The sequence below is a fragment of the Rhinopithecus roxellana genome, chromosome 16 (genome assembly GCF_007565055.1).
Source record: "Rhinopithecus roxellana isolate Shanxi Qingling chromosome 16, ASM756505v1, whole genome shotgun sequence".
Taxonomy (NCBI): Eukaryota; Metazoa; Chordata; class Mammalia; order Primates; family Cercopithecidae; genus Rhinopithecus; species Rhinopithecus roxellana.
The window spans coordinates 57,068,378-57,092,987 of NC_044564.1; the positions used below are offsets into that span (position 1 = coordinate 57,068,378).

A 24,610-nucleotide genomic window follows, 5' to 3' on the forward strand; every position below is an offset into this window, starting at 1 on the left:
TATTGTTAATAATTTTATTAGCTAATCTCATTCCAAATTATTCATTCTGATATCACTGTTCAATTAACAGTGTCTTACAGTAATTCTGATAAACTGACATTTAACATAGAAATCAATTCTGAATTTTGATACCAAGTAAAATTATTTTGGGGAAACCAGTAAGTTGAAGTTTCTTAAAAGAAACTTGCATACATAATTTCAGTGTCTTCAGTATTTTCTTTCCCCTTTTGATAGCAAAATATTTTAGGTACATCAAAGCCCACTCTTAGTTTCTTTCAGTCAGTTTCTATTTCCATAATTCTTTGCCTTACCTTGACTCTGTATGTTTACCCTACTAGCCTACTTCAGCTCCCATGTTATTTTCAGTTGACTTTGAGTGAAGATAATGAGGGACAAAAAAACGGTCATGTGAAAGGTTGAAGGATTATCTCCTACATTGACATGTGGTATACACTAAAAGAAAATGTACTTAACTTACATTAATAAATTCATAGAATCAAACAATGTACATACCATTTTATAATTAGTAACAATTTTTAAATAAAACTGCATTAGCTACTTCCTTGACTAAAATTTTCCACTGCTCCCTTCTCTCCTATAGCCATTTCTCTGCTATTTTCATTTCCCCATACTTTGAACTATTCATTCTACACTGACCTAGCATCAATGCCAGTTCTGCCTAGCCAGGTCTGTGTTACCAGAGAGCCAAGTAGAGCAGAGGATCAAAGAAGGTAGGTCTGGAACTAAAAAATCGATCAGGCAATAACAAAAATTGAATTTCCTTCCAGCTCAAAAACTCAAGTGATTCTGTGATTCTTAAGCATCTATGAAGTATCCCATATAAGAGAAACATTTTAACACTGATTTTAGGACTTTGGGTACCAGCAAGATTCTACTGTTATTCTATTCTTTTGATAGCTAAAGATATTTAGACAGATGAACTTTTAAAACTTGAGTTTACCTAGTTTATCAGTTTCCTTAAAAATAACACAAATAATGCCACATTAATTGTTTTGTACTGCCGAAACAATTATAATGAGCTCATAGAATTTTTCAAGCTGGAAGGACCTTAGAGATCATAAAGTCCAACTGGATTTGATACATGTGGTAACTGAGGATCAGGGAAGTTACATGACTTGTCCAGTTCACCCAGCAGAGTAGTGGCAGACTTATCTTTATCATGACTCTATGTTAAAGTAACAATCTAATGTATTTTAAAACCGAGGTGCTGAGTATTAAATCACATAGTACACTACTGACCTTGAGCTAAAACTTAGAATTTGCCTGTTTGGCAGTTTGTACTGGAGTTGCCCTATATTTTGCTGGCACTCCAGCTACGTGATTCAGTGCAGTTATGATGGTGGTGTATAGGGCAGTATACAGTGTCTGTCTAATGCTAAACCTTTACGTTCTAGGCTTTTTAGCCATTTATCATGACTCCCTGAAGAAACATAGTTGCCTGGTTTAATTTACCCTACAATATTATCCTTTTTTCTAAGATAAGTGACCACATCCTCTGTCAAAGTTGATTTTGTTTGCATGATTTATTCTTTGTATGCTTCTTGTGTAGCTTAGATGAACTCCAACTAATTCTGCTGCCTGTTCTGTTTCTCATTTAGAATACTAGTTTTTTGTTTGTTTGTTTAAACCTGCTACCTTATACTCCTTAGCTTCCAGACTGGAAAATTCTATGTTACTTAGCATTTTTCTTTAACTAAAACAAAACAAATACACACTTGTCAGAAGCAGGATTGGTAGCTGGCAGTAAAGGCGGTGCTTTTTTTTTGAGATCGAGTTTGTTCTTTGTTGCCCAGGCGGGAGTGCAGTGGTGCAATCTTAGCTCACTGCAACCTCTGCCTCCAGGGTTCAAGCGATTCTGCTATCTCAGCCTCCCGAGTAGCTGGGATTACAGGCACCTGCCACCATGCCCGGCTAATTTTTGCATTTTTAGTAGAGACGGGGTTTCACCATGTTGGCCAGGCTGGTCTCGAACTCCTGACCTCATGATCCACCTGCCTTGGCCTCTCAAAGTGCTGGGATTACAGGCATGAGTCACCGCACCCAGCCAAAGCAAGCACTAGCAAGCACCAGCCAAGGTGCTTTTTAAAAAGTTTTTTCTTACTTAGAAATTTTAAAACTTGAAAGTCATTTGTTGACATATGGGGCACAAACTATCGAAATTTTACAAAACAAACCTTCTAGTTTTAGGCCATGTTCCTTCTAAGTCTGCCATTTATTTTAATGGTCAGTATTTTGTATGATATAAACATTTACTTCGGAAAGGTACATAAATCTATTATCCAATGTTCTGAGGGTGTTGGTTTGATGGTTAGCTTGGCTATTTAGAAAGAATAAGCTTTACAGAATGTGGGAATAAGCACCTACATACAGGGTATCAGGCACTAAGTTAGGGATTTCCAACAGAGAATATTTAAAGGCTATTTCATTCATAAATTTGCTGTCTTCCTACAGTATGTATCAAGTGTACCAGGTATTTGGCACAGAACAAATCCTCTAGGAGGATGGCTCCCACAGTCTCACTAGTTATAGACAAAACTAATCTAGGCAGGAGACAGAGTTTTAGCAGTTACTTTAAAATTTAGAAATCATAGTAACAAATAAGGACGGATTCAGTTTCTTTAAGAGAAACTGAAACATTCTAAGATAAGGGTAGAGTTTCTGTACCTTAGCACTCAGTTTTCCAATGATGTGGCATGACTTTAGTGCCCTGAGTGTGCTTTCATGACCTGTTTTTTTTCCTCACTGATTAGCTGCCTCTTCCTTACTTCTGCCATTTCCTGTTCTCAGTATTAGAGGTAGAGCTCAGAGTTCAGATGACACATAGATCAATAAAGTTGACCTACTGGAGAAAATACATAGTATCTTTAGACAGAAAACTGCATGAAAAATAAACCTTCATTCTAAACTTAACACCTTAAGTTTTTAAAATAAATCATTTGTGGCACTTCATAGATTTTTACAGAATTGTTTTCTCTTATAGATACTGATCATAGTGTGATCATTTGATAAGATTTAACTTTGGTTATTAGAAACTCTTTGTGTTAGAATCCACTTTTGCAGTAAGATCCCAGCTCCTCCATTACCCAACCACACGTTTCATAAGTACTCATGAAATACCAAGGTTTGAGGGAGGTGAGGATTCCTTTTAGTGCCATGGGTGATTGGCACAGTTATACTCAGGTACATCCTCCTGCTGTGAGTGACTGCTGAAAAAAGTTGAAAACGCTTTCAACTTTTATTTCACCACCCAATCATTACCTTAAGTGTACCATTATTTGGAACTAATTTTACCCATCATAGTGATTTTTTGGGGGGTGGGGGAGTGCGGGGAGACAGAGTCTCACTTTGTTGCCCAGGCTGGAGTGCAATTGCTCAATCTTGGCTCACTGCAACCTCCGCCTCCCGGGTTCGAGTGATTCTCCTACCTCAGCTTCCCGAGTAGCTGGGATTACAGGCACCTGCCATCATGCCCGGCTAATGTTTGTATTTTTAGTAGAGACAGGGTTTCACCATACTGGCCGGGCTGGTCTCAAAACTCCTGACCTCAGGCAATCTGCCCGCCTCGGCCTCCTAAAGTGCTGATATTACAGGCGTGAGCCACTGCACTGGGCCCATGGTGAATTTTATTAATTTATTAAGCTATTGATTTAATTGGATTTTAAGTTGACTCAAGTCAACTTAATAAGTAAAGTATAACAAATAATAAGTAGTAAGTAAAGCACTTGATTAAGTGAAGTATAACAAATAGTTCTATCAAATTTTTTCAAGGTTAATACAGATGTGTACAGCATATTGCTTTTACTTAATTTTTATTCTGTCTTCACATTACACAAACAATCTTACTGGGTTTGATTGCAGTTGACTTCGCTTTTTAATTTGGCATTTAGTTTTTAAATATGTGACAACTCTTCTTAGAGTAAAGTGAAAATAAATTTGAACAAATTGAAGCTTTTCTTACTCCAAGAACAGAAGACTCTTTTTTTGTTCGGTTCTGTTAATTCTCGCCCTGCTCCAGCATGTGCTCATGAAAACTAATCAGCAGGCTAGAGAGATCAGTCTCATTAAAACAAAAATTTACTTAATGTACATTGATATCCCGTATCAATTATTTAAATTGAAAGGTGTTGTTCGGATGATACAAAGACACCATGTTCAAAGTGTAAGACAAACAACGTGGAAAAATTAACCCCTTTTCTTGCAGATAGAGTTAATATTTGTCCTATATTAAAAGTTCTTGTAGATAAGTCAAATACCCCAATAGAAAAATAATAGCTTAGATACACTCTTTCATGTATATATATATATATATGTTTAAAGATAGAATAAAAGCTACCAGTGGTTGTCCCTAAACAACAGAGAACTTCTTCATTTTGTCAATTTTTATATTGTATAATTTTATAAGCTTTTTTTTTTTTTTTTTGAGACAGTTTCACTCTTGTTGCCCAGGCTGAAGTGCAGTGGCGTGATCTTGGCTCACTGACTGCAACCTCTGCCTCCCGAGTTCAAGCGATTCTCCTGCCTTAGTCTCCCATGTGGTTGGGATTACAGGCATGCACCACCATGCACAGTTAGTTTTGTATTTTTAGTAGAGATGGGATTTTGCCATGTTGGTCAGGCTGGTCACAAACTCCTGACCTCAGGTGATCCACCTGCCTCGGCCTCCCAAAGTGCTGGGATTACAGCGTGAGCAGCCCCACCTGGCCTGAGCATTGCTTTTTTAATCAGAAAAGTGTAAAAGTAATAAAAATATTTCCATTAAAAACCAGAACTTTTTCTGAGGCTGTAATTGTATTAGATTAGGTTGTTTTGGAATAGTTTATATCAGCAAACCCAAACTGTTCATCTGCACAATTCATAGCTGCCCTCATGGGTGCCTTCTCTGAAAATCTCTTGTCAGTCCGTATTGAATTCAATATTTAAAACAAACAGAAACATCGTAAAGGGTAAGGGGCAGGGAGAGGAAAGTCTGGTGCCTAGAAACATGAAATAACAAACATAAGATGTAAAACACTGATTCATATACAAATGGTGAATTCCAAGTGCTCTGCTACCAACTGGGCGGGGGGCACCTTAAACATTGTTCAGGAAGATGAATCTTATATTGTGATAACTTAATGCTTTAAGTTTAAATATATTTCATAAGTTTTACCAAACTGATGTGTTATTTTCTATAGATTTCCAGCACCTATCTAGAGAGCAATTGGCCTATACGGGTGAGTTGTTACTTTGTTGGTGTTAACTTTTGTTGGCTAGCATTTGCTGCAAGAGGCATTCTGGGAAGAGCCCTTCAGTGGGTGTATTGAGAAAAATAAAACACTTGATCTATTGTAACATTGCTAGTATATTAACATCTATAATTTTGTCAGCTATAACTGAATATTTGGATTTTAAAATATTTAATTAGCAAACATTTATTAATAGTCTATTTGCCTGACACAATACTAAGCTCTTTATGCCTAATAAAGTATATAGGTTTACAAGGAAAAGTTCTTATTTTTTTTTTCAAACAGTTTTCAGCTATTGATAAGCTTGGACAGAATATTGCTGTGGTTGGCAAGTTTGGTTTTGCACATTACTCTTTACTCACCAAAAAATGGAAACTTTTTGGAAACATTACCCAGGTTAGTCTTTTTTGAGATTAAAAACCTATTTCCCAAAGTGTAAGAGAACTACAATATGAAATAGCTGTAAAGTTTATCACTAAGTAATTCTGGTTACTTATTAAAAATAAGGAAAATCAGATATTAAAAAGTGATATTGAATAATGTCTAAGATTTGATTCTGATAAAATACTTGCTATTTTATAAAGGATCTTGTGTTGAAATAGTTGGTTTATTTTTAATTCTTGTTAAGATCGGTAACTATAATTCTTTAGCCTAAGGATTTATTCTTACATTCCAGCTTGAGTTTATCTAATGTGATCAGAATAGATTTCCACAGAATTTGAGATCATTCCCTGCCTGTTCTGTGTGTGATGCATATGGGATAGTGAGCGTATGTGTGTGTGTGTGTGTGTGTGTGTGTATGTGTATACGTATGTACATACATGCATGCAGTTGGAAGAGAAGGAAATCAATACTTGTTAAGTGCCTATTGTGTGTTAGGCATTTTAAGGCACTTTCATATATGTTACCTTACTCATCTGCATAGTAACCCAATGAAGGCACTACTGTTACTCATCTTTCAATGTAAACACACACACACACACACACAAAACTAGGATTCAATTACTCATCTGATAAGTGATTAAGCCAGAATTTATACCAAGCCCTATTGGGTGTTGGAATGATGATGCTATATAGCACGCAGTTATTTTTAATGGTATATTTGCCTTCTTAAAGAAATATTTATTTTTATAAACAGGATATGGATCATTATTAATAAAGGCTCTAGAGTTATCACTGGAGAGGGAGAGTAGAACAGAATAATTTGATCTTTGGCTGGGCGCGGTGGCTCACGCCTGTAATCCCAGCACTTTGGGAGGCTGAAGCGGGCAGATCACTTGAGGCCAGGAGTCCAAGACCAGCCTGGCCAACATGGTGAAACCCCATCCTTACAAAATATACAAAAATTAGCTAGGTGTGTTGGTGCATGCTTGTAATCCCAGCTACTTGGGATGCGGCTGAGACATGAGAATTGCTTGAACCCAGGAGGCAGAGGTTGCAGGGAGCTGAGATTGAGCCACTGCACGCCAGCGTGGGTGACAGAGTGAGACTGTCTCAAAAAAAAAAAATTTAAGCTTTGGGTAAGAATTTTTATAAATATATTACTTTGTTACAATTTCTGGTAGCATAAGGTAAATTTTTAAAAATTTTTTATTTTAAGGAACAAAATATGATCGTGACAGGTGGCTTAGCCTGGTGGAATGATTTTATGGTCCTTGCATGTTATAACATAAATGACCGTCAAGAAGAGGTACGTTTTTTTCTCTCAGAAATAACAGATTTTTATATTTTAAAGCTATTAAGCATGATTTAATTTTATATAGAAAGTAGTCTATTCAAAATTGAACAAAACATTTTATCTTTTAATAAAAAATGTAGCTTCTTTTAGCTAGTGGGATTTTCTTTTCAGGTTACTACTTTAAAAAATTTTTAAGTGACAACTGAGACTTCTAAGATAACCTTTTCTAAAGATTTTAGCTGTCAGACATTCTCTATGGAGTTTGAAAATAAAGAGTTAAAAGCAAAAAATTTCATGATATAAGAACAGCTGTCCTCAGAGATAGATTTATTTAGTTACTGATTTACAGTAACCCCTCCTTAACTATGGGGGATACATTCCAAGACCATCACTGGATGCCTGAAACTGTTAATAGTACTGAACCCTATATAGCACTACCTTTTTTTCCCATACATACATACCTATGATAAAGTTTAATTTGTAAGAGATTAATAATGACTAATAATAAAACAATTATGACAGTATATTGTAATAAAAGTTATATGAATGTGGTCTCTCAGAATATCTTAGTATACTGTACTCACCTATTTTCAGACCATGGTTGACTGTAGATAACTGAAACTGTGGCGAGCAAAACCATGGATAAGGGAGACTACTATATCTGGTTTTTTGTTTGTTTCGAGAAACTGCTGGTCTCATGATGTATCAGGTCTAAATCTGCAGGTCTAGACCAGGTGCAGTGGCTCACGCCTGTAATCCAAGCACTTTGGGAGGCTGAGGAGGGTGGATCACCTGAGGTCAGGAGTTCAAGACCAGCCTGGCCAACATTGTGAAACCCCGTCTCTACTGAAAATGCAAAAATTAGCCGGGCGTGGTGGCACACCCCTGTAATCCCAGCTACTTGGGAGGCTGAGGTGGCAGAATTGCTTGAACCCAGAAGGCGGAAGGTGCAGTGAGCTGAGATCATGCCACTGCATTCCAGCCTGGGCAACAGAGTGAGACCCCGCCTTTAAATAAATAAATAAATAAATAAATAAATAAATAAATAAATAAATAAAGCAGGTCTAACAGGAATATTTTATATTAGTACATTCAGTTTTGATCACTTCATTCTTTGCTTATTCATAGAATGAGCCTAGTCTGCAAAAATATATAAGCATAATCCATTTATTGTTAAAGCTTAGATAGTTCTTTTAACTCCTGTTACTAAAAAAAAAAAAAGATAAAAACAGCATGTTTAAAGTATTTGGTCATCCCTAGTAGTTATCTTGTTTTTATAATTTTCTTTATTTTTGTTTTCTTCAGCTTAGAGTATACTTGCGAACATCAAATCTGGACAATGCCTTTGCTCATGTCACCAAAGCACAAGCAGAAACATTACTGCTTAGTGTCTTCCAGGACATGGTAATAGTATTTAGAGCAGACTGTTCAATATGCCTTTACAGTATTGAAAGAAAATCTGATGGGTAAGTATCTGGCATATGAGAAGTCACTTTTTGCTCCTATTTATCACGTTTTTCTTTTGTAGTTTTTATTTTCTCAAAACAGTTGTTCCACTTTTATATTCAACCTCGTTTTTGTTAGAAGTAAAAAAAGCAAGTTTTAATTAGTGATATTGATATAATAGCTAAGAAAAAAGAAATATCCTACACTAACTTCTTTAGCTTATCTTCCTGGAGTCATTTGAAAAAAAAATCTAGTTTGGGATGAGGTTAAACCCTTAGATACTAAATTTTTTTCACAACCTTGAAAATAAATGGTTACTGACTCTCCTAGTGCTCCCGATACTTGGTGGGAATTTGAAGGAGTTCCACAACTTTAAGACTGTAGGAAGCATGTTCTTAGCAAACTGACTTATATTTCCACTGAGCTAGATGGCTATAGTCTGGGGCAGAAAAAAAATCAGCAGTGTTGTTGCTGCTGCATGTTGCCTTATATTTGTGTTGGCATCTGGTCTACTTGCAACATATTTAGACCACACCTCTTGAGTTCTCTTTTTGTTCTCAGAGGTTAATAGAAGTATGTATTTACTGAAACAGCACAGTGATTGAGGAGTAATGCAAGATAAAAATTAAGACATCTCACTAGCCTCAGTGATTGAACCGTCATTCTTTCTCAATCAACTAGTTTTTCCAGTTAAATATTTGTATTCTTACAGCTTCTTCCCTAGTTTTCGTCTTCCCTCCTATTTGTTACTCCCTTTCTTTCTCTCTCATCCCCATGTATGTTCCCTGGTTCCCCTCAACCTTGCCAACTTCCTGATCGAAGGATATATGGGGAGAAGATGATAGGTAGAAGACATCTGAGTCTTCCATAAGCATGAAGTCTAATACCATTACTAGTGGAAAAGAAAGAAAATCTTGTTAGCACTGTTGTTGTTTTGTTTTTACAGTCCAAATACTACTGCTGGTATTCAAGTTCTTCAGGAGGTTTCCATGTCACGCTACATTCCTCATCCTTTCCTGGTAGTATCTGTCACTCTGACATCAGTGAGTACAGAGAATGGAATCACCTTGAAAATGCCACAGCAGGTACCATTCCATTATCAAAGCTCTTTGGAGTTTACGTCTCAGTTTTTGGTATTCGAGTCCATATTAGGCACTATTTGTTCAGCAAATAAATACTAAGTGTCTAAAATGTACCTTATATGAGGATGCTGGGTTGCAGTGGCAAATTAAAAAGACATGCTTTCTGCTCAGGCATTAAACAAATAATTACATACATAATGAATTGTTCCTGTTATGTGTACCAAAAAGTAGTATACATTACTGTGAGAGCATATAACAAAAACCTATTATAATCTGAATAATCAGAGATTTCTGTATCATTTAAATTAAAACCAGAAGAATAAGTAGAGTTTATCTAAGTTAAAAGGGGATGGATTTTCAGGTGGAAGGAACGGTAGTGCAGAGGCCCATAGACAAGAGAGAACATGACACACTCAGGGAATTGGAAGAATTTTACAGTGACTGGGACATGGAAATTGAAAGAGGATATAAGTCTTGTAGATAATATTGATAATTTTAGACTTTAAAGTGTTTTAAGGTAGATATTATTAGATCTAACCTTTAGTAAGACAAAACTACTGTAGGGAGAGCAACTGGGAGGTCATTGTAATGATCTAGGTCAGTGGTGTTCATAGTCTGAACTTGGGCAGTGAAAAAGGATACGGAAAGAAGTAGAATTGAGTATAGAATAGCAGGGGCTTTATAATTAGTTAATTATGAGGAAAGAGAAAGTATAATCCCATAGTTTCTGGGTAAAGTAACACGGCAGTAGGGTGACCAGGACCCACGTTGCATAACTTCCTATTTCAGTGGTTTGTAAACTTTGTGTCAACTGGGAACTTATTGTCAGAGGAAAATTCTATGTAGATTTATTTGTCATCCCTGTCTGCCCAGTCTGACTTTTACTTCCTATCGAGGCACTTCTCTCAAACCTCAACACTCCATAAAATAATTAGAAAACAGTGCAGTAGATTATCCAGTTATGGGGAATGTAATATTACTTATATGAATCTAAAATCGATTTTGTTACATTTTATTTCAGTTCTCTATTCTTTGTAACAAGACATTGTAAAAGCTACTCCTTCTTCCACATAATGACCCCTAAAATATTTGCAGACAGTTATCATTCCTTGGCTTCTCCTTCTCTCCTCAAACCTCTCTGTCTTCTTGTCTGCATGCTAAATACTTCCATATCTCCAACTATTTCATGTGACATACCTCCAACTATTTCATGTGATGTTTGTTCTAGACCCCTTAACCATCTTGGTCTCCCTTCTTCTTTTTTTTTTTTTTTTTTTTTCTTTTTTCCTTTTTTCCTTTTTTTTTTTTTTTTTTTTGATTTTTTTTTTTTTTTATACTTTAAGTTCTAGGGTACATGTGCATAACGTGCAGGTTTGTTACATGTGTATACTTGTGCCATGTTGGTGTGCAGCACCCATCAACTTGTCAGCACCCATCAATTCGTCATTTATATCAGGTATAACTCCCAATGCAATCCCTCACCCTCCCCCCCATGATAGGCCCCGATGTGTGATGTTCCCCTTCCCAAGTCCAAGTGATCTCATTGTTCAGTTCCCACCTATGAGTGAGAACATGCGGTGTTTGGTTTTCTGTTCTTGTGATAGTTTGCTAAGAATGATGGGTTTCCAGCTGCATCCATGTCCCTACAAAGGACGCAAACTCATCCTTTTTTATGGCTGCATAGTATTCCATGGTGTATATGTGCCACATTTTCTTAATCCAGTCTGTCACAGATGGACATTTGGGTTGATTCCAAGTCTTTGCTATTGTGAATAGTGCCGCAATAAACATACGTGTGCATGTGTCTGTATAGCAGCATGATTTATAATCCTTTGGGTATATACCCAGTAGTGGGATGGCTGGGTCATATGGTACATCTAGTTCCAGATCCTTGAGGAATTGCCATACTGTTTTCCATAATGGTTGAACTAGTTTACAATCCCACCAACAGTGTAAAAGTGTTCCTATTTCTCCACATCCTCTCCAACACCTGTTGTTTCCTGACTTTTTAATGATTGCCATTCTAACTGGTGTGAGATGGTATCTCATTGTGGTTTTGATTTGCATTTCTCTGATGGCCAGTGATGATGACCATTTTTTTCATGTGTCTGTTGGCTGTATGAATGTCTTCTTTTGAGAAATGTCTGTTTATATCCTTTGCCCACTTTTTGATGGGGTTGTTTGTTTCTTTCTTGTAAATTTGTTTGAGTTCTTTGCAGATTCTGGATATTAGCCCTTTGTCAGATGAGTAGATTGCAAAAATTTTCTCCCATTCTGTAGGTTGCCTGTTCACTCTGATGGTAGTTTCTTTTGCTGTGCAGAAGCTCTTTAGTTTAATCATATCCCATTTGTCAATTTTGGCTTTTGCTGCCGTTGCTTTTGGTGTTTTAGACATGAAGTCCTTGCCCATGCCTATGTCCTGAATGGTACTACCTAGGTTTTCTTCTAGGGTTTTTATGGTATTAGTTAAGTCTCTAATCCATCTTGAATTAATTTTCGTATAAGGAGTAAGGAAAGGATCCAGTTTCAGCTTTCTACTTATGGCTAGCCAGTTTTCCCAGCACCATTTATTAAATAGGGAGTCCTTTCCCCATTTCTTGTTTCTCTCAGGTTTGTCAAAGATCAGATGGCTGTAGATGTGTGGTATTCTTTCTGAGGACTCTGTTCTGTTCCATTGGTCTATAGCTCTGTTTTGGTACCAGTACCATGCTGTTTTGGTTAGTGTAGCCTTGTAGTATAGTTTGAAGTCAGGTAGCATGATGCCTCCAGCTTTGTTCTTTTGACTTAGGATTGTCTTGGCAATGCGGGCTCTTTTTTGGTTCCATATAAACTTTAAAGCCGTTTTTTCCAGTTCTGTGAAGAAACTCATTGGTAGCTTGATGGGGATGGCATTGAATCTATAAATCACCTTGGGCAGTATGGCCATTTTCACGATATTGATTCTTCCTATCCATGAGCATGGTATGTTCTTCCATTTGTTAGTGTCCTCTTTTATTTCACTGAGCAGTGGTTTGTAGTTCTCCTTGAAGAGGTCCTTTACATCCCTTGTAAGTTGGATTCCTAGGTATTTTATTCTCTTTGAAGCAATTGTGAATGGAAGTTCATTCATGATTTGGCTCTCTGTCTGTTACTGGTGTATAAGAATGCTTGTGATTTTTGCACATTGATTTTGTATCCTGAGACTTTGCTGAAGTTGCTTATCAGCTTAAGGAGATTTTGGGCTGAGACAATAGGGTTTTCTAAATATACAATCATGTCATCTGCAAACAGAGACAATTTGACTTCTTCTTTTCCTAACTGGATACCCTTGATTTCTTTCTCTTGCCTGATTGCCCTAGCCAGAACTTCCAACACTATGTTGAATAGGAGTGGTCAGAGAGGGCATCCCTGTCTTGTGCCAGTTTTCAAAGGGAATTTTTCCAGTTTTTGCCCATTCAGTATGATATTGGCTGTGGGTTTGTCATAAATAGCTCTTATTATTTTGAGGTACGTTCCATGAATACCGAATTTATTGAGCGTTTTTAGCATGAAGGGCTGTTGAATTTTGTCAAAAGCCTTTTCTGCATCTATTGAGATAATCATGTGGTTCTTGTCTTTGGTTCTGTTTATATGCTGGATTACGTTTATTGATTTGCGAATGTTGAACCAGCCTTGCATCCCAGGAATGAAGCCCACTTGATCATGGTGGATAAGCTTTTTGATGTGCTGCTGAATCCGGTTTGCCAGTATTTTATTGAGGATTTTTGCATCGATGTTCATCAGGGATATTGGTCTAAAATTTTCTTTTTTTGTTGTGTCTCTGCCAGGCTTTGGTATCAGGATGATGTTGGCCTCATAAAATGAGTTAGGGAGGATTCCCTCTTTTTCAATTGATTGGAATAGTTTCAGAAGGAATGGTACCAGCTCCTCTTTGTACCTCTGGTAGAGTTCAGCTGTGAATCCATCTGGTTCTGGACTTGTTTTGGTTGGTAGGCTATTAATTATTGCCTCAATTTCAGAGCCTGCTATTGGTCTATTCAGGGATTCACCTCTTCCTGGTTTAGTCTTGGAAGAGTGTAAGTGTCCAGGAAATTATCCATTTCTTCTAGATTTTCTAGTTGATTTGCGTAGACGTGTTTATAGTATTCTCTGATGGTAGTTTGTATTTCTGTGGGGTCCGTGGTGATATCCCCTTTATCATTTTTTATTGCGTCTATTTGATTCCTCTCTCTTTTCTTCTTTATTAGTCTTGCTAGTGGTCTGTCAATTTTGTTGATCTTTTCAAAAAACCAACTCCTGGATTCATTGATTTTTTGGAGGGTTTTTTGTGTCTCTATCTCCTTCAGTTCTGCTCTGATCTTAGTTATTTCTTGCCTTCTGCTAGCTTTTGAATGTGTTTGTTCTTGCTTCTCCATTTCTTTTAATTGTGATGTTAGAGTGTCAATTTTAGATCTTTCCAGCTTTCTCTTGTGGGCATTTAGTGCTATAAATTTCCCTCTACACACTGCTTTAAATGTGTCCCAGAGATTCTGGTAATTTGTATCTTTGTTCTCATTGGTTTCAAAGAACATCTTTATTTCTGCCTTCATTTCGTTATGTACCCAGTAGTCATTCAGGAAAAGGTTGTTCAGTTTCCATGTAGTTGAGCGGTTTTGATTGAGTTTCTTAGTCCTGAGTTCTAGTTTGATTGCACTGTGGTCTGAGAGACAGTTTGTTACAATTTCTGTTCTTTTACATTTGCTAAGGAGTGCTTTACTTCCAATTATGTGGTCAATTTTGGAATAAGTGCGATGTGGTGCTGAGAAGAATGTATATTCTGTTGATTTGGGGTGGAGACTTCTATAGATGTCTATTAGGTCTGCTTGGTGCAGAGATGAGTTCAATTCCTGGATATCCTTGTTAACTTTCTGTCTCATTGATCTGTCTAATGTTGACAGTGGAGTGTTGAAGTCTCCCATTATTATTGTATGGGAGTCTAAGTCTCTTTGTAAGTCTCTAAGGACTTGCTTTATGAATTTGGGTGCTCCTGTATTGGGTGCATATATATTTAGGATAGTTAGCTCTTCCTGTTGAATTGATCCCTTTACCATTATGTAATGGCCTTCTTTGTCTCTTTGGTCTTTGATGGTTTAAAGTCTATTTTATCAGAGACTAGGATTGCAACCCCTGCTTTTTTTGGTTCTCCATTTGCTTGGTAGATCTTCCTCCATCCCTTTATTTTGAGCCTATGTATGTCTCTGCATGTGAGATGGGTCTCCTGAATACAGCAGACTGATGGGTCTTGACTCTTTATCCAGTTTGCCAGTCTGTGTCTTTTAATTGGAGCATTTAGTCCATTAACATTTAAGGTTAATATTGTTATGTGTGAACTTGATCCTGCCATTATGATATTAACTGGTTTTTTTGCTCGTTAGTTGATGCAGTTTCTTCCTAGCCTCGATGGTCTTTACATTTTGGCATGTTTTTGCAATGGCTGGTACCAGTTGTTCCTTTCCATGTTTAGGGCTTCCTTCAGGGTCTCTTGTAAGGCAGGCCTGGTGGTGACAAAATCTCTAAGCATTTGCTTATCTGTAAAGGATTTTATTTCTCCTTCACTGATGAAACTTAGTTTGGCTGGATATGAAATTCTGGGTTTAAAATTCTTTTCTTTAAGAATGTTGAATATTGGCCCCCACTCTCTTCTGGCTTGTAGAGTTTCTGCCGAGAGGTCTGCTGTTAGTCTGATGGGTAACCCGACCTTTCTCTCTGGCTGCCCTTAAGATTTTTTCCTTCATTTCAGCTTGGTGAATCTGGCAATTATGTGTCTTGGAGTTGCTCTTCTGGAGGAGTATCTTTGTGGTGTTCTCTGTATTTCCTGAATTTGAATGTTGGCCTGCCCTACTAGATTGGGGAAGTTCTCCTGGATGATAACCTGAAGAGTGTTTTCCAACTTGGTTCCATTTTCCCCCTCACTTTCAGGCACCCCAGTCAGACATAGATTTGGTCTTTTTACATAATCCCATACTTCTTGCAGGCTTTGTTCATTTCTTTTTCTTCTTTTTTCTTTTGGTTTCTCTTCTCACTTCATTTCATTCATTAGATCCTCAATCGCTGATACTCTTTCTTCCAGTTGATCAAGTCGGTTACTGAAGCTTGTGGATTTGTCACGTATTTCTCGTGTCATGGTTTTCATCTCTGTCATTTCATTTATGACCTTCTCTGCATTAATTATTCTAGCTATCAATTCTTCCACTCTTTTTTCAAGATTTTTAGTTTCTTTGCGCTGGGTACGTAATTCCTCCTTTAGCTCTGAGAAGTTTGATGGACTGAAGCCTTCTTCTCTCATCTCGTCAAAGTCATTCTCTGACCAGCTTTGATCCGTTGCTGGCGATGAGCTGCGCTCCTTTGCAGGGGGAGATGCGCTCTTATTTTTTGGTTTTCCAGCTTTTCTGCCCTCCTTCTTCCCCATCTTTGTGGTTTTATCTGCCTCTGGTCTTTGATGATGGTGACGTACTGATGGGGTTTTGGTATAGGTCTTCTTCCTGTTTGATAGTTTTCCTTCTAATAGTCAGGACCCTCAGCTGTAGGTCTGTTGGAGATTGCTTGAGGTCCACTCCAGACGCTGTTTGCCTGGGTATCAGCAGCAGAGGTTGCAGAAGATAGAATATTGCTGAACAGCAAGTGTACCTGTCTGATTCTTACTTTGGGAGCTTCCTTTCAGGGGTGTACTCCACCCTGTGAGGTGTGGGGTGTCAGATTGCCCCTAGTGGGGGATGTCTCCCAGTTAGGCTACTCAGGGGTCAGGGACCCACTTGAGCAGGCAGTCTGTCCGTTCTCAGATCTCAACCTCCGTGTTGGGAGATCCACTGCTCTCTTCAAAGCTGTCAGACAGAGTCGTTCGGGTCTGCACAGGCCTCTGCTGCTTCCCCTGTGGTTTTTTAGCTGTGCCCTGTCCCCAGAGGTGGAGTCTACAGAGACAGGCAGGTTTCCTTGAGCTGCTGTGAGCTCCACCCAGTTCGAGCTTCCCAGCGGCTTTGTTTACCTACTTAAGCCTCAGCAATGGCGGGCGCCCCTCCCCCAGCCTCACTGCTGCCTTGCGGTTAGATCACAGACTGCTTTGCTAGCAATGAGGGAGGCTCCGTGGCCGTGGGACCCTCCCAGCCAGGTGTGGTTATTATAATCTCCTGGTGTGCCCGTTTGCTTAAAGCACAGTATTGGGGTGGGAATTACCCGATTTTCCAGGTGTTGTGTGTCTCAGTTCGCCTGGCTAGGAAAAGGGATTCCCTTCCCCCTTGCGCTTCCCAGGTGAGGCGATGCCTCGCCCTGCTTCAGCTCTCGCTGGTCAGGCTGCAGCAGCTGACCAGCACCGATTGTCCGGCACTCCCCAGTGAGATGACCCCAGTACCTCAGTTGAAAATGCAGAAATCACCGGTCTTCTGTGTCGTTCGCGCCGGGAGTTGGAGACTGGAGCTGTTCCTATTTGGCCATCTTGCTCCGCCCCCCTTTTTTCTTTTTTTGAGACAGAGTCTCACTCTGTCGCCAGGCTGGAGTGCAGTGGCGCAATCTCGGCTCACTGCAACCTCTGCCTCCCACATTCAAGTGATTCTCCTGCCTCGGCCTCCCAAGTAGCTGGGACTACAGGTGTGCGCCACCACGCCCAGCTAATTTTTGTATATTTAGTAGAGACAGGGATTCACCATGTTGGCCAGGATGGTCTCAATCTCTTGACCTCATGATCCGCTTACCTCGGCCTCCCAAAGTGCTGGGATTATAGGCGTGAGTGACCGTGCTCGGCCTTGGTCTCCCTTCTCAAGGTAAAATTGGTTTTCTCCTTTAAAATATAGTTCCCATTTCCTCTACAAATCATATTTAATGGTAACCAGTTAGTCCTAGTTGATAAGGGAATATACTGTTTTATAGAAGTTTAGATAAAAGGTGTGAAAAAAGCTGTGACAATTTAAAAATCATTTTGCAGTCCTGAGGAACTAATCAATCTTAGCATCACTAAAAATGGGAAAACCAGGTGTGGTATGCTTCTTGAGGTGATAAAGCATGAAGTTCACAAGAATTATTGCCAGAAATCTTGAACCCGAATCAAATCAAGTGTACAGAGTCATCTTCCCTACCACAAGGAAGCAGAATACGAGACATTCTGTTGGACAGCTACAAGTCACTAACGTGGGGGAAAAAGAAGCACATCTTCTAGATTAAATAAGATTTTGAACCCATAAAAACCAAATGCAGTGGATAAAACTCATTTGTGAGGCAAATGTGATAATCACTACCCTACAGAACCAAGTCAGTAAGCTCATTTGTGTCTTCATTCAGACAAGCTATGAAAAGACACTGTTGAAACAATTAGGGATATTTAAATACTAATGGGGAGAGAAAGTAGGGAATAATTGTAAATTTTATTGGATGTGATACTAGCATTGTGGCTATGTAAGCAGATGCCCATATATTTTAGGAATGCATATTAAACATATAGAAGTAAAATGGGTAGCATATCTTACTTGAAAAATACTCTGACAAAACTGAAAAAAAAAATAAGGGATGGATGGAGCACATAAGGCAAAATCTTGATAATTGTGAATCTGGATAATGGCAGTGTGGAAGTTCATTATACTATTCTCCCTACTTTTAATCATATTTAAAGTTTTCATATTTAAAATAGGACTCATATATCCCAGATAGAGTAGGCAACCAGTGGCATCAGTAGTACTGAATACCATATTTAGAGAAGACCTTTCACAAAGAGAAGGTGCTTAATTTGGCTAGAGCAGATTACGAAGTTAAAATTGACTGATTACCATAGAGGGAAAACAAAGAATGCTAGAGCAAAGTAAGTTTTGATTTAATACTAAAGTTAAAAAAAAAAATAGTAGTAACAGTGAAAACTCTTCAACAGCAAGATAGTCTCTCCATGAGAGTGAGCTCCTGGCTACTGAAATTCTCATGGATAATCAACTGCCAGGGATTTTTTTAGGGTAAGAGATGGAGTTTGGGGTTCCTTCAAATTTAGGATTTTGAGCATACAGGTAGCCCTTGCTTTTTTCTGAAAGCTTTATTAAAGTTGCCTGAGAGTGCTGTTGCAGTCTTCTTTAACATTATCAGAAAATGTTGAATGCTAAGATCGGATACTGATAATACCTACTCACTGAAGAAAAGAGAATTGTACTTTTTTAATGAATTAGTATGAAATGTGGTGAAATCTGCCATCTTAAAACTTAAGGTAGTCATTATAAATATTACTCATATTGTGGTGAATTACAGTAAATGCCTTTAAGGTCTTTTGAAGTGTTTTAGTGTATGCCAATCCCAGTCATGCTGTTTTGCTGCAGGTGTTTGTGTCTTTTTTTTTTTCCCTCTGCTATCTAGCTACATTTTACTGTTATCTAGGTGTCTGACTTTTCTAGTTCCCACACACCTAAATTCCATGTTCGCTTCTCATACCTCCAAATTACTTTCTGGATAGATACCCAATTTTTTTATTTAGTCATTTCTTTATACACAATTCCCTGTAGAATCTGAAAGCAGTAAGCAAGAGTAGTTTGTATAGCCAAGTATTTTGCAACTAGAATATATAGGGTGGCTGTTGTTTTCTTGATGAACCCTAAATGATATTGGCAGCTTAAATTAATCCAGCCAGCATGCAGCAAAGACTGGGACACAATCTCACAAGTTTTGAATAGTCATTCTTTCCTCCCTGAAATTCTTTCCTTCTGTTTATATAGCATATATAGCATTGTGCTTCCCTATTTCTCTTTTGTTTTCCAAAAGCTCAGGTGATGGCCTGCTGCTCTTTTTTCCCTGGCTACTGTGCCTGAGAAACATCTGTCTCCTTCGTTTACCAGCTTCACCTTTTTTTTTTTTTTTTTTTGAGATGGAGTCTTGCTTTGTCACCCAGGCTAGAGTGCAGTGGCGCGATCTTGGCTCACTGCAACCTCCGCCTCCCAGGTTCAAGTGATTCTTCTGCCTCAGCCTTCTGAGTAGCTGGGATTACAGGCGCCTGCCACCATGCCTGGCTTATTTTGTATTTTTAGTAGAGACAGGGTTTCACCATGTTGGCCAGGCTGGTCTCAAACTCCTGACCTCGTGATCCACCCGCCTTGGCCTCCCAGAGTGCTGGGATTACAGGCGTGAGCCACTGTGCCAGGCCTGGCCCAGCCTCACCTTTAAGCTTCTGACACTGGTACAGTCATCTCTGATTTAGTCATTGCTCACATTTTTACCTGGAAGTCTTAAGGTTTTTGTTTTTTTGTTTTTTTTCAAATTAAATGAGCCAAAAAGAAAAAGGGAAAGTCTTTTGTTTTCCCTTCCCTAATTTCTCTTCCTACCTTCTATCAGTGATAATAACTTCAACTTCTCCAGCACCTCCGCTAACCTGGAAATCATCTATGGTTCTTCTCTTTTTCTACCTTTCATGTCTAGGATAGCAGTAAGTTCTATTTTTTTTAACCAAAATTTTCCTTCCTCTTTACAGGTGGAAATGACTTGATACCTGAGATTCCTTTTAAAACAGGGCTGCTCAAAATTTAATGTGCATAATGGTTTAAGTTGGGTGATAGGGCTCAATAGGAAATCATTATACTAGGCTCTCTGAGGTTTGACTGAAATTTTTCATAATAAAAAGGCAGACTATTTCCCCATTTCTGAAGTCAACACCCATGAAATTTGCCTCTCCTGAGTAACCTATCCTGATTAACTCTGATTTTTTAAATAACTGTCTTAATCAAGAGCCATAAGTAGTGGCTTCTTTCCTGCTGCTCTTTTACCTGGCTTTCTAAATCCTCCTTGAAGGTCTGTTACCATCCAGCTTTGTTCTCATAATGTCCCTAGTCTAGCCAGACTGTTCTCACTTTCCCGGTAGTTCCCTGTCTTCGTTTTCATTACACACTTCTACCAACCCTTACTCTCCCACTTGTGTATGTCTTCCTCATCTGTCAGATTCCACTGCATCCTTTTAAATTTCCTGTAGTTATGGCAGCTAGATCACTGAAGTGATCTCTCATTTTGATAAACTTCTAAAGTTCTCTTAGTTTTTTCAGGATAATTCAACTCTGCCCTCAATCTTATGTCACTGGGGTTGTTCATTAATTGCATTATGTGTTAGGCTTTGTACCATCCTAGCCAGAAAGCTCTTTGTATTCCCACAGAGCCTAGCAGAATGGCTATACATAATACAACCTCAATAAACATTGTGTTGTTTCATCTATAAACCTTATGGATTGGGGGGAGATGCGGAAAGCATACTGATACAGGAGTATGAATTTAGCTGCTTTTTCTTAAATTTCAGGCTCGTGGTGCAGAGAGCATTATGTTAAACCTGGCAGGACAGCTCATCATGATGCAGAGGGACAGGTCAGGCCCACAGATCCGGGAGAAGGACAGTAACCCTAACCAAAGGAAACTTGTGAGTAAAGTGCAAGTCATTTCTTTTCAGACATTAAGAAGGTATGAGATAAGGATGAAGGAATTAAAGAATTTAGGAGAAGAGTATTTTATGATTTGGAAACGAGAAATTGTAAGTCCATAAAATTAGTCTTAAGCCTCTGGGTATAAGACTGACTGACTGGAGGATAAGGTCCCAAAATGATCATGAAATGTTCCATACTCCATATGTTACTGCTTAGGCATCATTCATTGCGAATTCTAATGGGGAAAAAAAAGGGATAGAGGCCGGGCGTGGTGCCTCATGCCTGTCATCCCAGCTCTTTGGGAGGCCGAGGCAGGCAGATCATGAGGTCAGGAGATCGAGACCATCCTAGCTAATATGGTGAAACCCCGTCTCTACTAAAAATACAAAAAATTAGCCAGGTGAGGTGGCGGGCGCCTGTAGTCCTGTACTCGGGAGGCTGAGGCAGGAGAATGCTGTGAACCCGGGAGGCGGAGCTTGCAGTGAGCCTAGATCGCGCCACTGAGCTCCAGCCTGGGCAACAGAGCAAGACTCCGTCTCAAAAAAAAATATAGGGATAGACTGGTGAAGTTCATGGGGTGTTTTGTTTTTAGATTTAAGTGTATATACTTCAAGAGGCCAGGATACTTTTATTAACTCTAAATAGATCCCCTTGCTTTTCCCAAAAAGATAGATACTATACTATCATTTGAAAGACTTAGTAAACTAGTACCTAGGAACTTAAGAACCTGCAAATGTAATAGGAAAACAACTTGATTCTTGTCTCTCCTTCTCCAGCTGCCATTCTGTCCTCCTGTTGTACTAGCCCAGTCTGTTGAAAGTGTCTGGACAACGTGTCGAGCAAATAAACAGAAACGTCACCTTCTGGAGGCCCTCTGGCTGAGCTGTGGTGGTGCAGGGATGAAAGTTTGGCTCCCTCTCTTTCCTAGGGATCACCGCAAGCCCCATTCCTTCTTGTCCCAGCGGATCATGCTGCCTTTCCACATCAACATTTACCCGCTAGCTGTTCTGTTTGAAGATGCTTTAGTCCTTGGTGCTGTCAATGACACTTTGCTATATGATTCTTTGTATACTCGGAACAATGCTAGAGAACAGCTGGAGGTGCTCTTCCCTTTCTGTGTTGTGGAGAGAACCTCTCAGATCTACCTCCACCACATTCTACGACAACTTCTGGTCAGAAACCTTGGGGAGCAAGCCTTGCTCTTGGCCCAGTCCTGTGCCACATTACCTTACTTCCCTCATGTGCTGGAGCTCATGCTCCATGAAGTACTGGAAGAAGAAGCTACCTCACGGGAGCCCATTCCCGACCCTCTGCTTCCCACTGTGGCAAAATTTATCACCGAGTTCCCCCTCTTCCTGCAGACAGTTGTCCATTGTGCCAGGAAGACTGAATATGCCCTGTGGAATTACCTTTTTGCAGCTGTTGGAAACCCTAAGGACTTGTTTGAGGAATGTTTGATGGCTCAGGATTTGGACACAGCTGCCTCTTACCTTATTATCTTACAGGTAACAATTCTGTATTTATAAAGGGGCAAGAATTAATGAGCTTAAACTTAGAAAAATATAAATGTCCTGTTTTGGCACCATGATTGTGTTTAAGGAATTCATAGTCAGATTTTCTGTGTATATCTTTAATTTGGAAGAATTCAGATTCCTTTGAATGTCATAAAGTAACATTGCAGAGATATTTTTTCCTGTTTGTACATAAATAAGCCTAAGCAGAGTAATGAGTTCAGAGTAGTATTTTGAATATTTAATAATATTGAAGAAATTTAATATATGTATTAGAATACATATAATAAGAACATGAAAGAAATACTACATAAGATTATTGAAATATTACATAAGAAACATAGCAAAGAAAGTATTATTTGGGATATTAGTGAGTTTGAGCTTCCCACAACAGTAGATTTCTTTCCTTTTAGTGTGGGTTGCTGAGGGGAAACTTACTTAGAGCATGGTCATAACAGAGCACCTTGAGCTAGTCTCCCCAGAGCACGCCGAGAAGGCTCAGGCCTGCCACAGCAAAGACCCTCAGAGCACACAGGTTTTCTCAAAATAATGGTTTCTTTGCAACTCCTGACAATTTATTAGGTATTTGACAAAAGGGCTTGACAGTTGGTTATTTGATAGGCTACACTTAAAGATTCTTTCCAGTTACTGCAAAGTTGTTTTCATTGATATAAGAAACTAACCATAAACCTGGTTTGAATCTCTGCCTGAAGCAGATTTCCCGTCAGCTTCTTTGCTTCACGACAACGGACTGAAACCAGAAGAGACACTCAGAGGCAGAGGCCGGGTGGCCTTGAAGTATGATCCATGGCTATCCCTAAAGAAAAATACATAGGGTTTTAAAAACAGAATCAAAATAAATGCAGCTATTTTTTTGGTTCTGGGTCACTCCCTGTAACTTCACTCATCTCCCTGACAATGTAATTTTTTCTGCAGCAGAATTCCTAAGTTGCTATGGATTGACAGATAATAACTACAATTAAAGTTGTATATTAGGCACCTTTCCATGAAGACCAAGATAGGCAGGTTAAATTTGTGAAAGAAAAATGGAGGATTCTGAATGTGCAGCAGGACCTTACTACTAGCTATTGCCCAAAGCAAAGATTTTAGTTACATCCTCAGAAAACTCTACAACAGGTGACAGACCTGACCTTTTTTGGAGTCGGGCAAACCTCCCTTTTTTCTCTTCCTTTTCTGCTGATCTTCAACAATTTACTTAACTGAGTTTCTTCACTTGTAAAATACAAATGATATGTCTATCTGCAGAGTCACTGGGAGAAATAAATGAAATAATGAATTAAAGTATATGTACGGTATCTGGCATGTAGTGGGAGTTTAATAAATTACAGTTTACATGCACCAGAAGAGTACTTGTCTCGCTTTTCCTTGTACGGTACTTTTTAATCTTGCTATTAAACTAACCCCCTGTGGTGGTGTGACTACATTCTTGGAGTGTAGAAAGCTGGAGATAAAGAATTGCTCATATCTTCCCAAATTGTGTAGTATAAAAAGAATGCTGTCCTGGTTGTTTTTTATAGAATATGGAAGTCCCTGCAGTAAGTAGGCAACATGCTACCCTTCTATTCAACACAGCACTAGAACAAGGCAAGTGGGACCTCTGTCGACACATGATTCGATTTCTTAAAGCCATTGGCTCTGGAGAATCTGAGACACCTCCATCCACACCCACAGCTCAGGTTAGTTGGAAAAGTTATACATCTCTAGACCATACACCCATGTGGCATCTTTCTGTAATGGTACTGCATATTGTGTGTAATCCTAGGAACCCAGTTCAAGTGGTGGATTTGAGTTCTTCAGGAATCGAAGCATCAGTTTATCCCAGTCAGCTGAAAATGTTCCTCCGAGTAAATTCAGTTTACAGAAAACACTAAGCATGCCATCTGGTCCCTCTGGAAAAAGGTAAAATAATAAAGAGCCATTACTGCTTTTTGGGCATTCATGACACATTGCATTTCAAGACATTTACAAAATTAGGTCTTAATGGAAACAACTATTTAATCCAGTTGCAGTTTATTTTTCCATTCCCAAAAAGCAGAGACCACACAGAATGCTTCCCTTTTTTCTTCCTCCCAAGTTCACTTTAGTACCCTTTGAATAGTTTCTGCCCCTTTTTCTGGAATAGATCTTGATGTACCTGTTCTGAATGTAACAAACTTTTGTTTGTTTAAGACAGAGTCTCACTCTGTCACCCAGGCTGGAATGCAGTGGCACCATCTCAGCTCACTGCAACCTCCGCCTCACAGGTTCAAGG

The 24,610-nt window shown here is 38.9% G+C and overlaps 2 protein-coding genes across 5 annotated transcripts in view; one reads left to right on the top strand and one right to left on the bottom strand.

Moving 5' to 3' along the window:
* The window catches only part of RIC1 (RIC1 homolog, RAB6A GEF complex partner 1), a 149,234-nt gene that overhangs the window by 116,336 nt on the left and 8,288 nt on the right, over positions 1-24,610 (top strand). For all 4 annotated transcript variants that reach the window (XM_010365092.2, XM_010365093.2, XM_030919989.1 and 1 more), the window contains 9 exons: positions 5,196-5,234; positions 5,532-5,642; positions 6,847-6,936; positions 8,230-8,390; positions 9,317-9,455; positions 20,707-20,823; positions 21,604-22,332; positions 23,877-24,035; positions 24,122-24,258. In XM_010365092.2, the coding sequence (XP_010363394.1) occupies positions 5,196-5,234; positions 5,532-5,642; positions 6,847-6,936; positions 8,230-8,390; positions 9,317-9,455; positions 20,707-20,823; positions 21,604-22,332; positions 23,877-24,035; positions 24,122-24,258 (1,682 nt within the window). The remainder of the gene's footprint in view (positions 1-5,195; positions 5,235-5,531; positions 5,643-6,846; positions 6,937-8,229; positions 8,391-9,316; positions 9,456-20,706; positions 20,824-21,603; positions 22,333-23,876; positions 24,036-24,121; positions 24,259-24,610) is intronic.
* ERMP1 (endoplasmic reticulum metallopeptidase 1) overlaps positions 23,026-24,610 on the bottom strand; it is a 111,007-nt gene continuing 109,422 nt past the window's right edge. Inside the window, exon 16 of the transcript XR_004054015.1 lies at positions 23,026-23,155. The gene's annotated coding sequence lies outside the window, so the exon portion shown is untranslated. The remainder of the gene's footprint in view (positions 23,156-24,610) is intronic.